Below are 18,576 nucleotides of genomic sequence, written 5' to 3'. Positions count from 1 at the left end.
AACCACCTGTAAGGTTGGAGTCTATGCTAACCATGGAAGGGTTTCCCATTCATTGCACGACTCTCCCACCCACACACTGACACCAGGCAAATGCAATGATATCAATCACCATGAATACTCTTTCTTTGTGATGTATGTGAAAAAAAAAACCTACATATACATGGGGAGAAGGTCAGTTATCAGGCCAAGACTTGAACTGAGTCTCCCAAAGTGGTGAGATAAAAATGTAATGATAATATTATAAATGTAAAATTTCTGGTGACTGCTGCCTCGCAGTTAGGAGACTCCCTGCGTGGAGTTTGCATGTTTTCACCGTGTCTGAGTGGGTTTCCTCCCACAGTCCAAAGACATGCAGGTTAGGTGCATTGGTGATTCTAAATGGTCCCTAGTGTGTAGTTGGTGTGTGTGTGTGGCGCCCTGCCCGGGGTTTGTTTCCTGCCTTGCGCCCTGTGTTTGTTGGGATTGGCTACAGCAGACCCCCGTGACCCTGTAGTTAGGATATAGAGGGTTGGATAATGGATGGATGGATTTCTGGTGAATAATCATATATTGGATACAGATCTCTGTAAAAGTAAAGTGGGTGGAAAATCTGGCTTGAGATAAAACATGCACTCAGAAGACGTAAGAGGCACTGGGAAGATTATCATTTTTGCTTAGTACATTGTTCTGCAAGTGACTGTTATATAAAATGAACCTACTGAATCTGTGAACATCCCACAACAGCATGCCCATATAAATATTATATTATTATGACTACTGATGACTGTGTTCAGTGAGTGGCAAAAAGGGTGCCTCGTGAGGAAAACAGAGATAAAGATCCATATACTCTGATAATTAAAAGTGTGTGGTGTGATTTGTTTAGACTGTATCACTGTAATTTGGTCAAGATATTTTCCAGTTCGGCCAGGTTTTCTATATTTTCTGATTTAGTCATTTGGTTCTATACAGTGTGTGCAGCATACTCACTATCTATTCCATTCAGGTTTGTATAATATTTTATAGCTTTACTACAAAATTGTATTTTTTTTTCATCAGAACTACTTCTATATATTATTTATATTGTGTTTGTTTCTGATTCATACTCCAGCAGCAAGCCCAGATATTCAATGTAAATTCCTCAGGGTACAAACTGGCTGTGACAGCAGCTGCTTGCTGAAAGAGCAAGGTGAGCACATTTCTTTGCTGTCAGTTAAATAATGATTTTTTTCTATGCTGTCCATGTTTTGCCTTTTCAGCACATCACAATATTCAGTCAGGTTCTAAAAATAATGTACTTTATGTACATCAGCAACTTCTTGATTAACATGCAGAATTTTTACTTAGCATGTTTAACGCATGGTTGTATTTTCTCCTTGTCATCTGATGTTTAGCATAAACATCAGCATCAAGCTGGGGAATCTTAATTTATTTGTTTTACTATAGTCTGGAAATGATCAAAAAGGCACCCAAGACATTATAGGAAAATGTGCTTGTTTTGATGGTTATCTCTCACTCTCAGTGTTACGTACATTTAATGAGGAGAGGAGACTGAAGTTAAAAATGTGTTTTGTGATAGCTGCACTGCTTGAAGTTTAAATATCTGTGAGCTGTCATCATTTGGTAGTCTGAACCCTGGAAGGGACTTCACAGCAGTGTATGCTTGTAATGTTTACAGCCAGTGTTTTGTCACTGATGCAGCACATAGCCATTTATGGTGTGCTGTGAACTCATTCAAAATAATTAAATAAATGAATAAAGGTAATGAAAATTTACTGCTGTCATGTGCATAAAAACCGCATGGCCTGAAACACATGCAGTACCACAATCAACCTTGATTTCCCAATACTGAGCTATCCTGTGTCCATTTACCTGCACTGACCAATGGTCTGATATGAGGAAGTGAAAACAGGGAAACAGGAAAATGTCACAAATCACAAAAATGGGATTACAGAAAACACTAACTCTATGCAGACATGGATTAGAATTAATACAAAGGTTTTTTAATTAAATTTATTTTTGACATATAATGCTATGTATGTAAAATTGGCATCAGTCTCATAAAGTGCCTTAAGTTGCTCTCTCACACCACTGGGGCATCACTTTGGTTTGCCACTGTGTTTTTGTCTATATGGATTTTGCAAGTTTGCCCAATTTGGCCACTGGTTTCCATTCCAGAAACTCTTGGTCAGGGTGGCTATTGATTCTGAATTGCTCCATCATGAGGCAGTATGTGGCAGTAACCATAAGTACCACACCTAGTTTTTGCAAGCACTGTATATGCCACTTCCTCCTGATTGAAATCTGAAGTAAGGCATCAAATAGATGGAAATTTAAAGAAGAACGGCTTGAGGCAGCTATGGGTAAATGTGTAAATACAAAAGTGTGACATGAAATTGTCTAGGTGGTGGACCTCAAAAATAACCTTTAAGTGTTATAGACACATTTTAGGTTGGTAACAGACATTATTGTCTGTATTCAGATTTGTTGTTTAGCTGCTGGTGAGTAGGCAGTGAGACCGGGCAAAGACTTGACTGGTAAGTAGAAGTAAGATCAGAGCACTAAAGTAAGATATAGGAAGTAAGAGTCAAAATCCTTTAATTTAGTACAAAGATAGAATGGAATCACCATTCCACCTAAAAGAGAGAGGTACTTAACTGTTTCAGAAAGCTCAGAGGGTGTCAGGTTTCTTGTTTTCTGTTCATTTTGTACTTTAGTTTCTTCTTCTGTTTGACCCTCTCCCTTGTGTTTTTCTTTTTCAATAAAGACATCTTTTTATATCATTTTGGCCTTTTTGGCTTTCATCCTGAGATACAGGACAGCTCAAGAATGTACACTTGACTTATCAATAAACATAAATGGAACATAGAAAGACATTTATTCATTAACCATATTGTATTGTGTTTACATTTTTAACAAATATATAACATAGATAAGGAAGAGGTATAAAACGTGGTCAAGGGCAAGATATAATTCTTGCAAATGAGCACTTAAATAGGGAAGGTTGATCTTGTTAGGTGGTTAAAATTACATTTATCATGCTAATTACATATAGAAAATAATGTCATGCTATTGGTGAACATTGTGTTACCTCCTGTAGGATTCATAAAATCTACATTGTGTAGTTGTATGGTATACCTGGACAGCAGCCTGAAATGCAAGAGTATGACATCACATACAGACAAAAATGAAATACAGTAAAGGACTTTAAGGAAGAATTAGAAAAGGAGAAAGGACTGCAGCTAAAACATGGCCTGCCTCATAATTCAGTTTCCTTTGTCTCTAAATCCAACAGCAACTGTATAACCATCCCCAGAATAGTTTTTTTTTTTTCCTTTTTGTTATGGGAGTGCAGATATGGCAAAGGAAAGCAGAAGTAATTAATTTTCAAAAAAAGAAGAAAGAAAATAGTTCAACATATTTCAATGAAGGAAAAATGTAGAAGATGAATATCTGCTGGGACTTAATTAAGTTTGCATGCCAACAGATTAACTGATACCAGTCAATGAAAAGGAAGGTAGCTACTCATGGGATGAGATCTCCAAGTTAATTGCAGCATATCAAGTAAGTGTTTAATAAAGCACAACTGTAATGAAAAGCTTCCTATCCATATTTTTTATTCCAATGAGAAAGTACAGTATATGATCTGTGGGCTGATACTTCTACTGTTTCTTTAGGTTGGCGCAGAGTGCGTTTTAACAAGATATCTAATCATATGCCATAATCACAAACACATTATGAAGAAGTGCCTGGCGTTAAAAATGCAAAGGCTAAATAAAGTTGTGAGTGTCATTAAATCACCTGTATAGACGAAACCTGACATTACTGCTGGCATGAGATGATCTCTTCTCATACTGCTACATCTGTAACACAGTTCAGTGGTGGTTATGCTAGTCTGGTTACTGAATTTCAGTGAGATTCATAACTAGGCTGTTTTTTTTTTATCTTCTACACATTACAAATGGTTTTTCTAGCCTCTTTTGCACTGGCAAATTTTAGAATTCATGGGTTAGAATAGAAATATGTAATATAATCAGTAAGAGTGCTGTGTACTGAAAAGCACAAAGGAAGAAGACACTTTTTTTCTACCACCTATCTTAGTGTGTAAAACATCATCAGGATGATACAAAGGGCAAGGAGAAGAACACTTGCAACTTCTGATATACAATGGATTCAGACAGTATTCAGACCTCTTCACTTTCTGCACACGTTATTGTGTTGTACATCCATCCATCCATTATCCAACCCGCTATATCCTAACTACAGGGTCACGGGGGTCTGCTGGAGCCAATCCCAGCCAACACAGGGCACAATGCAGGAAACAAACCCTGGGCAGGGCGCCAGCCCACCGCAGTTGTGTTAAACATTTAATTTTAAATGGATACATTTACCACTTTTCATTATCAATCTACACTTAGTGACTTATAATGGCTAAGTGAAAACATCTTTTTAAAAAGGATTCCAAATTTATTAAAAATCATACCCTGAACAGTAAATACTTTCTGAATCCACTATAAATTCCACTGTAAATTCTGAATTCCTGCAAAATTGAGTCTTGCATTCAGAAAAATCCATGCCATCATAGGAAGAAAGGTTCTTAGTTTCTGTCTGGAAAATGTTTTACTGCATTAATTCTGCCTGTCATTTAGTATGTAAATAAAGTTCAATAGTGGATAAAAAAAATCACTAGCCTCATTTCCTTTCATGTGTAGACACTTTGTTTAATTATAAGATGTGTGTTGTGATTGTTCTTGTAGTATAATGCCTGCTTTGCCAATTCTGACAACAGTCTTTACGATCTCAGTCATAAAGCTGACAGAGGAGATAAAGACAGAAACGATACAAGCTGATTATGTCCTAAGCCTTATGTTAGTAGATAACAGTAAGGCATGGGTTCCACTCTAGTGCACTTTTCTGCATGATGGTATTTTTCTGTGCAGAATATATGTAGATTATCAAATTTAAAAAAAAACACAGCATGCTCCTCTGCAGCAATGTGAACAAGAACCTTCAAATATAAAAGATTTTATTAATGTAATGCACCTGATTTGCACACCTGTGGTAAAAAAAAATGCAGGTAGTCACTGAAGTGTGATTAATGTTTCAGGGAGCAATTTTCCTTGTTTTCAATCCCAGAAATGGTGGTTAGGTTAGGTTAGTTTAGGAAGACTTTATTATCTCAGAGGAAAATTGTTTGCAGCAAGAAAAGTACAAAACATAAGTCACTGTTACACAGATGCAAAAAAATAAGCCAAGACAAAAACTAAAAACCAGAATTATCTTAAGTATACGTACTCAGTATTAGTACAGATGAAGAATTACCTTTAACAGTATACAAAATAATAATTCAGAATTTAGTATTTAGCAGCATCGCTACAAGTGAAAGAAATCAAAATGCTAACAGCTGTAGGAATAAAAGACGTCTTAAATCTGTTGCTCTTCACCTTCAGAAACCTAAATCTAACAAATCGTACTAGTTCATACTACTGGTCAGTAAGGACATGAAAAGACAAATGCATAGTTTAATATTTTATTCTGGGTACAAACTGTGCTGCTATACTTTATCCCTATCTATCATACCTACTCCACTAAATGATGTACAGTATTGTAATATCAATTAGTTTTGGATGTGTGCATTTCTTAAATACATAGGTTATTTGTATATTTTTTGTCTTTTTGACTTGCCCTCTGCACGGTTATCATTTACATGTCGCTTTGTAAATCATGTGCCATCACTGTACCCTCTCTAGTCCAGTAGGTCATTTGCCCATAATTTCATTTAAAAGGAGCTCTCCCCCTGGTCACCATTAGGGCAGTCTGGTCACGTCTAACTCAGTATTACCATTGTGGATGATGTAATCAATGTAAAAAGTATTCACCCTTTTAAAGGAATCCATCTAAAAACAATTCTGAAAACGGTAACAGAAAAATAATTTAAAATCATGCCTTCGCCCTCTTGGTACAGTATTATGAACCAGCTGTTTATTAAGTAATGTTCTTAATGTAAATGGAGCTTCTTTTCAAGGTATTTGCCTTTCTTGGCATTAATCACCTAGCTGCATGACTAAGCACACGTTCATTTATTTAAAAAGACCTTTTATCATAGCTGTCCTGAAAGGAGAGAGCTGACAGATCAAACTATAAATTCAAGATTTTCACAAAGAAGTAATCTGCACCTTGACTTTTAAGATTTTTCCAATGAATTTTTAAATTCTTCCATGTTAGATATTTAATTTCATTTAAAAAAAAAAGATAGGGATGTAGATTAGGTATGTTTATTTAAATGCAATTGTTGCCACGAAGAGAATGAAATTAATTCAGGGGAGACAAGAAGTTTTAGACAGAAGAGATACCATGTTCCATTCCAATTCTCTTTTTACTGCTTTATTATTAAGATTAAAATGGAGCCCATGGTCGACTGCCCAGCTGTCAAATATTCCACACTCTAGATTGTTAAAGATGACTCTCTTCACTCATTTTATTAATTTATTTTCCTGGAATCCTGCCATTTGTGAATTATAAGTTTTCTTTTCTGTTTGAGATTAGGCAAGTTTTCTTAGAGAATAGTCATGGTAATTCTGTCAGCATTTGCCATACCTTTTTAAATATGAGACTCTCTCACTGTTTCAACTTTAACTTTTATTTGATCCATAATTTTTAGCACTAATGTTGCCAAACTCAAGAATTATTTGAAAAGTAAGCAGAATAGAATTCTTTGCATCAAGGTTCCTAAAAGTAAGCAGTGTCTATAATTAAGTTCTGTATTGGATAGAAAGTTAAGGTCTGTGAAGATGTTGATGAGCCGCAGAAATAAGTCGAGACGCAAAGCTCAGTAAATGGTTTGATAATTTCATGTACTACAGGTATATGCTTCAGAGAGCAACTAAGAATCAGTTTTAGGTACTGAAAACAATAATATGTCTAATTATTCTCTTACTCAGTTTTTCGTAGGATGATAATAGGAATATTTAGCTAATTTTAAATTTTGGCCATAATTAACTGTTCACTTTTTCTCTGCAGTTCAAAACTTATTATTGCACACTCCTGTTTCCAGTTCAATATGTATACGGATAACATAATTACAAAAATAAATAAAACCTACCATAGTACTATTATCCAGGGATTAAGATCTATATATGTAGTTTATACAACTCAGAAGCACAATATTAAATGTAAATAATGCGGTCAAGATCTTTGTGAAGAAAAAAAAAAAGATGAAACCATCACAAATAATCAGGTGAATAGTTTCTTTAAGATAGAATTAAATGTTTATGTTTAGTTATTGCTTATATTAATTTATGCATGTTTATGTTACAGCACAGACTGTTGATTAATAAAATGCTGTACAAGGAGTTAATTCATACTAGTGGATGTTTTTATGTTAGTTAATGTTAGTTCTGAAAAGCCATCTTAAAATCCAAAGCCTGATCATTGTGTCTGATTCTAGCTTATTACAATATGTACTATCCATCCATCCATTATCCAAACCGCTATATCCTAACTACAGGGTCACAGGGGTCTGCAGGAGCCTATCCCAGCCAACACAGGGCGCAAGGCAGGAAACAAACCCTGGGCAAGGTGCCAGCCCACCGCAAGGCACACACACACACACACACACCCAACAATATGTACTAGTTTATAAAAAATGTTCTGTGCTAATCCTATTAAGGGTTGCAAGTCTCTGGTTCCACCATGTAAGATATGGGCACAATCAGGCAGAAGCGTATAGCAAATGCCAGTCCACTGCAACACACACTTGCACTTAATCAGACAGAGTTGATTTACAGCGGCCAATTAACTTAACATGGTGTTAGGAAACCTATTGCTGATGTATACATATTGTAAATTATGAATATATAAAGCCACAATCACAAATTAATGCTTTTGAGAAGCAAAAAAGATGCCAATATTATCACAGAAAATTTTTAATTTTCACTTTTTGGGTACTTAAAACATTTACTTAATGTAAATTGTCTCATCATGACTAATAAATGAATGCTTATGTTTGTACTCTTCATTAGATATGGTTCTTCTTGCTCTACATTTAAATTAAAAGTCCATTTTTAACACACTTATATTTCTTGTGGGTTAAATAATCACATTTTATCAATCACTATTCAACAGTTATTTTTATTTATTTGTATTTTATAGTTTATGATTTTCAGATTGTGATGACAAGTACTACCGATTGGAGGTATACTTTCTTGTTTTGTTTTATCTGTTTGGTTTCCCACAGCGTCATTTTTGTAACTCTAATACACAGAAATGAACAGCATAAATTGAAAAGATGGAGACTCAGATGCAGCAAATGCACACCATCAGAGAGCAGTAGCCTTGTCATACAAATTGAAAATTTCCTGTGACATTTTTTTACGGAGATATTTCCATCCCCCCCCTATCTTAATGAACGGGCAAAATGTGTTTTGTGTCAGTGTCCCCTTTGGAATTGTATTAGATTTTTTTCTCCACATAGGAAGAGAAAATGTTTTCTTGTTGACTTTTATTAGAAAATTTCATCTGCTTCTTTTCTGGGAGAATAAGCTGTTTGTGAATTTCTTAATGTTGGCCCCAGTCTTCCAAATACAAAGAATGATGTGGGGGACTACACCAACTTAAATATTAATTAGCCACTTTAATTTCTGCTTTTACATTTGAATTATGTGCCAATGAAGAAATTATCTTACTAGTGATAGACAGAGAGGTAACCACTCCAATGATGTTTACTGAAACAATGAGACCACCATTTTTTGCCTTCTTATTCATTTTAACAAAGTAATATTAAATAATGTGGTGTGCTGGCGCCCTGCCTGGGGTTTGTTTCCTGCCTTGTGCCCTGTGCTGGCTTGGATTGGCTCCAGCAGACCCCCGCAACCCTTTAGTTAGGATGTAGCGGGTTGGATAATAGATGGATATTAAAGAATGTGATTAGCCAAAATGATAATAGTTCAGTCAAATTTGAGGCTGAGAGAAAGTGAGTTCCAGAAACAATGGAACCAGGTATTGCTTCAAACTAATATTCTTTTCAAAAATGTAATATAACTTTTTTCTTTCTGTCTTCTGCAATACGAGAAAAAAAAAAAAAACAACAAAAAAACATTGTTGCTACCTAGTGTGCCTGATGTTAGAATGGGATGATTATATTCTATAAACACCAAGAGCACATACAGATAAAATTTGTGAACAACTTGGCTAGATGGTGGTAGACAATTTCATAGGCAAATTAAAGGTACTTAATTGTCTGTCACTAGCTGTAAAAGAACTTCCTGCATTCTGTGGAAAGAAGGCTATAGTATTGGACTGGTGCATAGTGCTTACAGCTGTAAGTGCAAAGGAATAATGGAGAAAATGTAACTTGTACACTGAACTTCTTGTTGCATATACAGTATACTTGTGTGCTTACATAACTACTTAGTGCATCTTGCTATTCAGTATCAAGACCTTCAATTTTTGCTCTCAAGGTTGCTCTAGTCTAGATCAAGTAGCATATGCTTGGCTATGTGTAAAAACTGGTGATGATCAATAAATACGAAAAATATCTTCAGTTTGCCAACAGATGGAGATGGAGCAAATGGATCATGTGCGTGCACATTGAAATCTAGTACAAACATGGATACAGTATTATGATTATAAACACATATGATCTCCATCAGCCTTAAAATCTGTTTACTGTATGTGGGTTTTCTAAATTAGAGTTTCTGGCGTGTGCTTTTTACTATGTATCTTCATATTCACTGCATTCATTTCTGCATGCTGTACCCTGCTTGGGAATATACAAACAAGATTCATATTTGTAAAACCTAACATATTATTCAGGTGCTATATAACACCTTAAAGATATTTTATTCTAGTCTAGGTATAGTAATATACAAAACCTTGAACAGGGTATTATTTTTGAAAGTCCACATCCACTTTAAACTAAAGAGCACATTCTTTAAGCCTAAGAAAAAATACATAAGATTACATTACAAAAATATCATACAGTATGCTCTAGGAATAAAGTAACAGAATAGCCCAAAAGAAAATATGACAGAAAAAAGAAAGCATTCTTTTTATACAACTTACTGTCTTGTTATCAGAGTTACCATGTTAGGTATATTACAAATTATTCAACTCACATTGCTTATCACCTTGTGGTGGAACATGAAAGTAACTAAGGGCAGCAAATGCCACTTCCTCTCAAAACTTTATTCCAGGTAAAATTTGAACAGAAGGCAAAAGTGTGTCCAGATATTTTGCTTTACACATCACCAGAATGACAGATGTTGAGGTTACAAGGCAATCTTAAAAAGCACACACATCCATTGTGATCCACATAAATAGAAATACTGAGCAATGAAAAAACACAGACCTGATGACAGAGATGACGCAGAAGACAAACGCATTTTGTAGATAAGGATGGACGCTGTTAGTGTCTGAGAAAAGCATTCATTGTAATGAATATGTCTTTTATTTAATAACTTTGAAATAAATAAAACAGAAACTTACCTATCAGTACCATTCCATGCACATTCAAACTTGTCAAAGATGCAGTCATTCTCATATAGGGAGCAAAGTTTGCTCCGGAGGTAATCGTGAACCTGTAAGAGACAACATAACCAGCACTAATAATGGTCGGTCTATGAATTTGTATTTCATATGCTTAGGAAAATAATAAAAATATAATGTCATCTACCTATCCATCTCCTTAAATATCTCTTTAGCATTTTATTTGTATAGCGCCTTTCATATCAATCTATATAACTATTATATATCTATAAGTATACAGGCTATGAATTCTAGTAAAGGGGTTCTATAAAAAATGACTGATATGATGGTTATTGCTTTGCACCCAATGCAATTTCATTAGGCTCTGTAGATCAGATTCAGAAAATGAATGAATGTTTAGTTTAATAATTAACTTAAAAAGAGGTCTCCTCAAGCTCAAATCTTTTGGACCATTCATTCATCAACAGAGACCTCATTTAGTTGGAACAGCACATGTCCTGGACTTCAGAGGAAAGTCAGAGTTTATGTCAAAACAGCGTGGGCCACCACATCAAACACAAGCGACTGTAGATGCCTGTGTGTCTGGTTTACAGGCTGGCCCTTGACACCTGACAATCAAATGGCAAATCTCAGACAGTTCTACATGCTGTTTTATATTCCACTGCCTCTCCAGTTTCTAACTCTGACCTTTAACCGAACCACTCTGCCTCTTGTACTGTATGTTAAACTCTCTTCCTTCAGGTAACCTTCCTTATGGAAATACTCATCATTTGAAACATTTGCAGATATATATGCTGTAGGCAAATGGAAGTTGAGAAATTAACAGAGGTTTTAATACCATGAGCAGCCAAGAAGTATTTTTTCACAAAAAATATTAAATATCAGGCTCAAAAAAGTCAGGCACAGAAATACTACACAGTAGCAGATGGCAGAAGCTGCTTTACATGATGTTGGCAAAGATGGCTTCAGTGAAATAAATACCAATGTTGCAACATGAAAAATTCAAAACAACCAATAGGAAGATGGCTCACTAACTGTAGCATTCTGTACTCAATTCTGCCATATAAAATAATTAATTGTGACCCAAGTTCCGTATATGTCTGTCAAACTAGTAGTATTCTCGGCATTTCAATGTGAAAAATGCAGTTAGACTAATATCTAATATGTCCAGTGCTTGAAGTGGCCTGGTACTCACTGGTATGCAGGACTGGTACTCACTGGTATGCAGGACTGGTGCCTAGTTTCAAAATAGAGTATCAGCACTTTTTTGAATAAGCTTTTCAATCAGGGGTTCACACATCCTGGTGCACAAAGACTTGCAGGGAACCATAACTCTTTGATCAAATGTCACTCAGTACCGCCAGGAATTTGGTTCCACTTTAAGCACTTAATAAGTCACTTTTAATCCAGAGTTAAGAAAAGTTAGTGAGTCACTTGCTTCTTAATTCAGTCTTATCATCTCTGTTTCAATGTGCTGTGTACTGCAAGCTATTTTGGAGGAGGCCTAGTGGGCTTAATACAGCATTCTAAGAGCTACATTAGCAGAAACCTCTCAAGGTGGGTAGCTGGACATTGTTTCAAGACTATTCCATCAAATATAATATAAAAGAAAGTACAAAAATTAAGCTTTAATCTATTCATCCATTTTCTAAAACTGCCTATTGTAATATTGCCAACAGTGACAACTACCTACAAATGGAGTGTCAACCATTTAGAAGTCAAATTACTTGATATATTAGTTGTTAAGTAGACACAGTTATGTTTGAATTTTAAATCCAAGCATTACCTTTTCTTATAAGTAGAGCATTTCTCCTGAAAAGTTCTTAACACATGCTTCACAGTTATTAAAATGTATAAGGGGCATGCACTGAAAAAAACAAAACATCCATCTATCTATTCATCAACTGATCCTCTTATCCGTTCATTTATTTATGCATTCATCCACCACTGCATTTACTTAGTCACCCATTCTTTTATCCATCTGCTCATTTATTTCACCACACTTTCCCAATCCCACCTTACCCAACAAGAGAGTCTTTCCAATTTGAACCCTAGCTTGGCTATAACTGACATGAAAGGCTATGCAAATTTAGACTTGTTACATGTAGCTTAAGGATGCTGGTGGAAAACCTGTATATAATCACTAAGAAAACAAGCAAAATCCACACAGTTTAGAAGCCATGGGCTAGTAACATGCCACTCTTTTCATATTTTGTACTACCCAAGCATATAATGTAATGCTATATCCTCAGATTTGGGGTCTACAGGCCATACTTAACAATGAAACAATCTGCTGCTGACTCTCTCTTCTTTAAGCATAACTAGGTCAACACCTGCTTCCCAACTTGCTTCTGTCCCTCAGATGGATAAACAAATTTCTGGCTGTGGGCACATTATCATTACACCTAAACTGCTGGCAGACACACCACTGAACAGCAAGATATGATTTACCAATCGAAAAAATTCCCACTGGTACAAGTTTGATTGAGAAAATAGATGGGTCAATGTGCTTTATGGCAGCATGAGTGTTCAACTTAAGTTTTAACTTCAAGACATCAGCTTATCATTCTAATCCCTCAAATGCATAACCCCACATAGAGAGATGACTTCCACAAATGATTACTGGTCACTGAACTTGCATGACAACGGTACTAATAACTATAGCATCTAATAATGTTGAATAACAGTAACCATGAATACTGAATGGGGTGAACAAAATAACACAAATCAAATGAAAAAGAAGTTTTCATGTGATGCAATAACCTTAGCTACAATGAGGACAACAGTCAGCACCCGGACTGCAGGTGCATCATTCACCTAAACATCACTGAATCTTTATGGGATATTTTGGAGCACAGAGTAAAGGAGATTTCAGCTTCTTTCATCCTTTAAAGTACTTGAGGATTGGTGCATTAGCCTACTACACACAACTCAGGTCTTGTATGACAGCATTTCAAGAAGGGCTGAAGCTCTTCTGAAGGCAAAGGGTATCCCTATATCCCTGATACTGATTTATTGTTAGATGTTACTGTTATTTTGTCCAACAATTTTTCTCTACATCCGCATCTAAATGCAGTAGCCAGAAGTGAATCACTGCTGTCTAGACTGCTATATCACTCACTGTGCTCCTTTGCTGCAATGCAGTTATTTAATGTGTGGGCTCAGCTACAAGATACAGTAGCGTTCAAGAAAAGGAAATGGTCTAAAAATAGAGATTTACCGCCCACAGCCAGATCTCTTACTAACATGCAGATACTTGATCTATAAACATAAATTATGCATTACAGGCACAAATAAACCCTGTTGTTAGTCAAAGCTTTGAATCACTGTAAGAAGTGGAATTGGAACCTCAAGGTCACGGGTTCATGTTGCATCCCTTTGTCCGTGAAGAAGTCACTTAACCTGGTCTGCACTTTGTTCATAATGTTTATATTATATTGGACTGGTTTATTCATGGAAAGCACTTTGAGATGACATACACCATAAAAGGTGTTTTGCATTACAAAAAATGACTGACCTGTTCTGCACAGTGGTATCTTAAAAGAAAACAGAAACACTTCCATGGTTCATTAAGCTATTTAAATGTTTAAGAACAGTAAAATTAACATACAGCTTTGTAGGAGGAGCTGAGATGGATGTAAACGTCTTCAATAATTACTTTTAACATAAGCTTATTCCTTAATTTATTTATTACAAATGGACCACTATGTTGTAAATGATGCAGCAGAGGACATTATGGCAGGCACTATTGCCTGACTGGAAAGATAAAAAGTGTAAAACTTCTAGGTGTGTCTATTAGTCAGCAATGCAACAGTTCATTTAAAACGTTTTATTTGGTCTAAACAAGACTTAAAGAAGCAACACTGACACTTTAGAATAAGTATTACCTAAATTATAGTAAAGCACCAATAACTTACTGCTATGTAATAAAACTATATACCAAGGCTTTGTTTGTGTTACATAATAATATGTGACTAACAAAAGTACTGTGGCAAGACATCTGAAATGTTACCTGCCCTCTGTGTGCGGGCAGAAATGACACTGGAGTGGACAGTCAGCCTAAACTCTAAATGACTTACAGTACTGTAAAATCATACATTTTGAGAAGAACTTGTCTTTTTAGTTTGCCATAATATTTAACCTGAAGTCGAATTGACCTCACCTTATATCTTTGAGTGCTCCTGTATTCCTCTCACATCATAACAATATATGTTAGCTGGTCTGGCAGCTCTAAATTGCTTTATGTGTAAGTGCCGTGTGATTAATTCTTGCTTAATCCAGAACTGATTGCTGGCACGCAATGTATGCTGCTGAAATGTGCTTTGACACCTAAGATCCTGAATTGGATCAGGTTTGATAAAGGGTGGGTATCATTGGCCTCTGCTTAAAATTATTTCAGATTTAGAATTTTAGAAAGGAAGTTAAAACTGATGACCACCTTGTTAGTTCCAATCTGATTAAAATGTTTGTTAATACATAACAAGATTTGAACCTAGAGGAATAATAAGTGAAGTTCCTCTTCTTAATGATGGCTTGATAGTTACTGGTTCAATAGTAACTACAGTATTTGACATTGAGCACATCATGCAGTGCAACCTGTTTTTTTCCAGGAATAACAAATACATGTTAACAAATGCACTCTTTATAATTTTAAACAGTCTTGGGATGATGTTTACTTCAGAATTTGCTTTTCTTCAGACAGTGGTTTTTTGGTCTTAGAGTTAGTTATTTAGTCTTAGAGCTCAGTTGTTTTCACCTGTTTCCATTCTAAGAATACAGTATATAACAGTACTTTAGTTTATTGATCTATTATCAGTTTACAAATGTCTTTTTAATACCTTTTTCATGTTTATTGACCATTCCACTGTACTGGCTGCTCATGGGTGAGAAGAATGTTAGCACTCATAGCTCCAGAAACTCGCATTTCTATTACTGGCCTGGTCTCTGCCGATGTGGTGTTTTCAATTTCTCTCTGTGTCCATGCAGGGTATGCTCATTAGTAACTCTGAACTGGTGTAGAGCTAAGTGAGAGCTAGTTTGTGGTGTACAGTGGACTGGTGCCCAGTCCAGGACTGGCTAATGCCACACAATAAGTCCTGTGACCCTGGAACTGGAATAAATTGAAAATGAATGAATAAACTGAACTTGAAAAAAAAAAAATTAAGTGTAGCATCACCCCAAAAACATTAATTTGCTTTGTGCCGAGGATGCTCTGGCATGTTGCTTGGTGATGGTGTCCTTTTCTTCTCAGTTTGCCTTACATAACAAGGTTAACTCTGACAAGTGATCACTTATTTACACAATCTCTCAACTGGGCAGTAATACAGGAAACAGGTGATATAGTGGGTGGGAGAAGAAGGATTAAAGGGGGATAGAGCACTTTATCAATAAATGTTAGTTAAAATAAAGTGGTAATTTGGGGGGATGCGTTATGTATATGACAGGAACTGAATTCCTTTTGTCCTGAGTTAATGGCATGAAATATACACTTAATATTTTTTTTGCAAAGCCAAACAATAAGTTTTCCTGCAAATCAAATTTCAAGCAAAGCACTAGTTCATCACTAGATGTGATAATTAATTTTAAAAAACTAATTTTGTATTCTTCAATTACCCACAACTACAAATGCTTTTGATTCACACTTTAAGTATAACATAATACTTTAAGGTTACCTGATAAGTTTCAATTGGTTTGTTTTCCATGTTCATATCCCATACTTTAACTGTGAGGTAATCCCTCGTTAGCAGATATCGTCCACTGTGACTGAACTTGACATCTGAGATGGAGGAAATGATTTCGGAGAAAAATGACCGATTGCTTGGATCCTCAGGCTCCTCAAAAACTATACCACCAAAAAGAAAAAGTAGAGAGAGGAAATAACTATTTCATACTCTGAATGCTTGACCAATCAAAACAAATACAAAATTTAATAAGACTATAAGTTTTTTAAAAAACACAGTACATTAATGGCAAAATACAACCACAACCAAAAATTATTATATTTTAAAATATAAGTCAATATATAGTCAAAATTGCAAATACACACTGTATGCTCAAAAAAAAAACTGAAAGTCCCAATAACATCTAACTCTATCATCAATTAAAAAATCTTGGGTAAAAAAATATTCATATAAATATAAAGACTATGATGAAGGAACTGTTCACATTTTGAGTGTACAAGTCGGACCATGACACGGGCTGAGTTAAGGTTGCTTTACCGTATTGGAGCATGCATTTCAGATGGCATGCTACAAAACCACAACAACAGATAATTACAAATTGCCTTAACTAAATGAATTAAACTATAAAAGTTGCCTCTGTACACTCTGCCTCAGTAAACATCTCAGAAAAAGCTCTCCATTCCTATCGACTTAATTCTTCTAAAAAAAAAATCAAGCCTAGTTTTGAAAGTCCCTAAAGTCTTACTGTCTACCAGGCTACTTGTTAAGCAATCATTCCTAATGTTTTTGTGAAATTTACCACAGTTTCCAACTGTGTTCCCATGTTCTTGATGAACTCATTTTAAAATAACAGGCTCGATCTGCTGTACTAATCCCCTTCATAATTTTAAACATTTCAATTATGTCACCTTTTAATCTTTTTTTGCTTAAACTGAAAAGGTTCAACTCTTTCAATCTTTATTCATAATTCATTCCATGTAGCACCCGGAACAAGCCTAGTTGCTCTTCTCTGGACCTCTTCTAGTGCTGCTATGTCCTTTTTGTAGCCTGGAGACCCAAACTGCACACAGTATTCCAGATGAGGCCTCACCAGTGCATTATAAAGCTTGAGCATAACCTCCTTGGACTTGTACTCCACAGATCGTGATATATAACTTAACATTCTGTTTGCCTTCTTAATGGCTTCTGAAAATTGTCTGGCAATTGATAGTGTAGAGTCCACTAAGACTCCTAAATCCTTCTCATAAGGTGTACTCTTGATTTTCCGACCGCCCATTGTGTATTCAAACCTAACATTTTACTTCCTATGTGTAATACCTTACATTTACTGGCAATAAATTTCATCTGCCACAAATTTGCCCAAGCCTATATGCTGTCCAAATCTTTCTGTAATGATTTAACAGATTCCAAATTATCTGGTATCTTGGTATCATCTGCAAACTTAACCAGCTTCTTACTTATAGTCCAATATAAATAATTTATAAATATTAAAAATATCAGTGACCCTAGCACTGATCCTTGTGGAACACCACTTCTTAATATCAGCCAATTCTGATAAGATTCCTTGCACCATAACCCTCTGATTCCTGTGTCTGAGCCAATTCTGCATCCATCTAAAGTACTAAAAACCTCACCCTGAACTCCCACTTCTTTTAGTTTGATGCCCAACCTGTCATATGGCACCTTATCAAATGCTTTCTGAAAGTCCAGTTAAAAATATCATATGTTTCACTTTCATCATATCCCTTTGTTACTTCCTCATAGAATTCCAGCATGTTGGTAAAACATGACCTCCCCATTTTGAACCCTTGCTGACTCTTTAGAAAAACTTATGTAGTTGCCATGTGCTGCTCAATTTTATCCTTAATGACGTCTTCCATTAATTTTCCTGTGATGCATGTTAAGCTTTGTGGCCTATAGTTACTTAGATGTGCCAGGTCACCCTCTTTATATAACTGGATAATATTTGCCACTTTCTAGTCCTTTGGAATCTCCCCAGTGCACAGTGACATCCAAAAAATATATGTCAAGGGTTTATATATGTACTTTCTAGCCTCCTTAAGAACTCAAGGGTAAATATTATATGGTCCTGGTAATTTGTTTGCTTTCAGCCTATTTAACCTGAGCAGTACTTCTCCCTCCACGATTTATAAATCACTCAGAACCTCATTAGTAGTCCCATTTACTGCTTGTGAAGACCTCAGAAAAATGCATGTTTAGAGAGTCCGCTATTTCACTATCTGCATCTTTTAATTCCACTTTACTATTTCAGATGCACTTCACCTTCTCCTTGACTGTTTTAACTTGTTAAACCTAAAATGAAATATATTGATTTTCTAAGGTTTGTCTTATCCTAGGATATCAGAGGAAACTAGTACAATTAGCGCAGAGATATTAAGCTAGCCATCCACTGAACTACCACAAGCAAATCATT

At 35.6% G+C, this 18,576-nt stretch overlaps 1 protein-coding gene across 2 annotated transcripts in view; it reads right to left on the bottom strand.

Annotated features, from left to right (window-relative positions):
- Window positions 1–18,576, bottom strand: part of LOC120527714 (serine/threonine-protein phosphatase 2A 55 kDa regulatory subunit B gamma isoform) — a 272,015-nt gene that overhangs the window by 10,683 nt on the left and 242,756 nt on the right. For both annotated transcript variants that reach the window (XM_039751452.1, XM_039751451.1), the window contains 2 exons: window positions 16,134–16,303; window positions 10,462–10,553 (listed from right to left, as the gene is read on the bottom strand). In XM_039751452.1, coding sequence (XP_039607386.1) covers window positions 10,462–10,553; window positions 16,134–16,303 — 262 coding nt within the window. The remainder of the gene's footprint in view (window positions 1–10,461; window positions 10,554–16,133; window positions 16,304–18,576) is intronic.

This window comes from Polypterus senegalus, chromosome 4 (assembly GCF_016835505.1).
Source record: "Polypterus senegalus isolate Bchr_013 chromosome 4, ASM1683550v1, whole genome shotgun sequence".
NCBI lineage: Eukaryota > Metazoa > Chordata > Cladistia > Polypteriformes > Polypteridae > Polypterus > Polypterus senegalus.
The sequence above is the reverse complement of the archived record's forward strand: the minus strand, read 5'-3'. Positions and strand labels throughout refer to the sequence as shown.